The sequence below is a fragment of the Laetiporus sulphureus genome (assembly GCF_001632365.1).
Source record: "Laetiporus sulphureus 93-53 unplaced genomic scaffold LAESUscaffold_78, whole genome shotgun sequence".
NCBI lineage: Eukaryota > Fungi > Basidiomycota > Agaricomycetes > Polyporales > Laetiporaceae > Laetiporus > Laetiporus sulphureus.
Genome location: NW_024468587.1, coordinates 41,131 through 41,981, shown reverse-complemented (window position 1 = coordinate 41,981; position 851 = coordinate 41,131). Strand labels below are relative to the sequence as shown.

The 851-nt window shown below is 47.1% G+C and overlaps 1 protein-coding gene across 1 annotated transcript; it reads right to left on the bottom strand.

Moving 5' to 3' along the window:
* Positions 1 to 182: 182 nt before the first annotated feature.
* Positions 183 to 578, bottom strand: LAESUDRAFT_801516 (dUTPase-like protein; the record flags this gene model as incomplete). The annotated part of the gene is made up of 1 exon (XM_040913999.1): positions 183 to 578. The coding sequence occupies one exon, from the start codon at positions 576 to 578 to the stop codon at positions 183 to 185; it is 396 nt and encodes a 131-aa protein (XP_040758306.1).
* Positions 579 to 851: the final 273 nt, after the last annotated feature.

Genomic DNA, 851 nt, shown 5'->3' with positions numbered 1-851 from the left:
ACTATCACCTGATCTCTACGCGTCGCGTCTGTGGCTGAGTGGCGTGAGATATTGGTGAAGCACGTGATCTGTGGTGTGAGAAAAGTCACGTGCGGACTTTGTGGCGAAAATCTGTGACACTACCCCCCTCTCAAGGCTCGTTGTCCCGAGGAGCCAAAACCTTTATTACCCCTTCTAGTTGCTCACAACGGTTGGTAGCTTTGGGAGGGAAGCCCTTCTGCATAATACTCGAAGATTATTTGGGCTATTCTATCTCCTGGCTTGACCGAAAATATGAAATCTGTTGTGTTGATTAGTACGACTTTGAGTTCCCCAGTGTAATTTGGATCGACGACTCCTGCCCCCACATCAATTCCTCGTGCAGCCAGTCTGCTGCATGGAGCTATTCGTGTATAGGTATGTTTGGGAGGGTCAATCACGACTCCCGTTCCTACCACAGCTCGTGAATGCAGGGGGATTTCATGCATTTCTGCTGCATAAATATCCCATCCTGCTGCTTCATTTGAGGATTTTTTCGATGATTTGGCGAGATCTGTCATCTTATAATATAGGAAGAACTCATCTGGATGGTCGGACATATTGATTCGGTGTGTGGAGATCGGTGCAACTTCATATGAGGATAATTCGAAGCGTTTTCCACCAAAAGTGACGACCCTGATTGGTGCTTTGGCTGCATCTGGGTGTTGCTGGTGGAATTCTTGAAGAAGTTCATCGGCGTTGGTAAGATTTGTTCGGGGTTCCCATGTATCGTCGGAATGGTCATAGCCTTTCCATTTGATGAGGTATTGGACCCTTCCCCTTACAACCTTCGAGTCTAGTATTTCCTCAACTTCGAATTCTGGTTCTCCTTC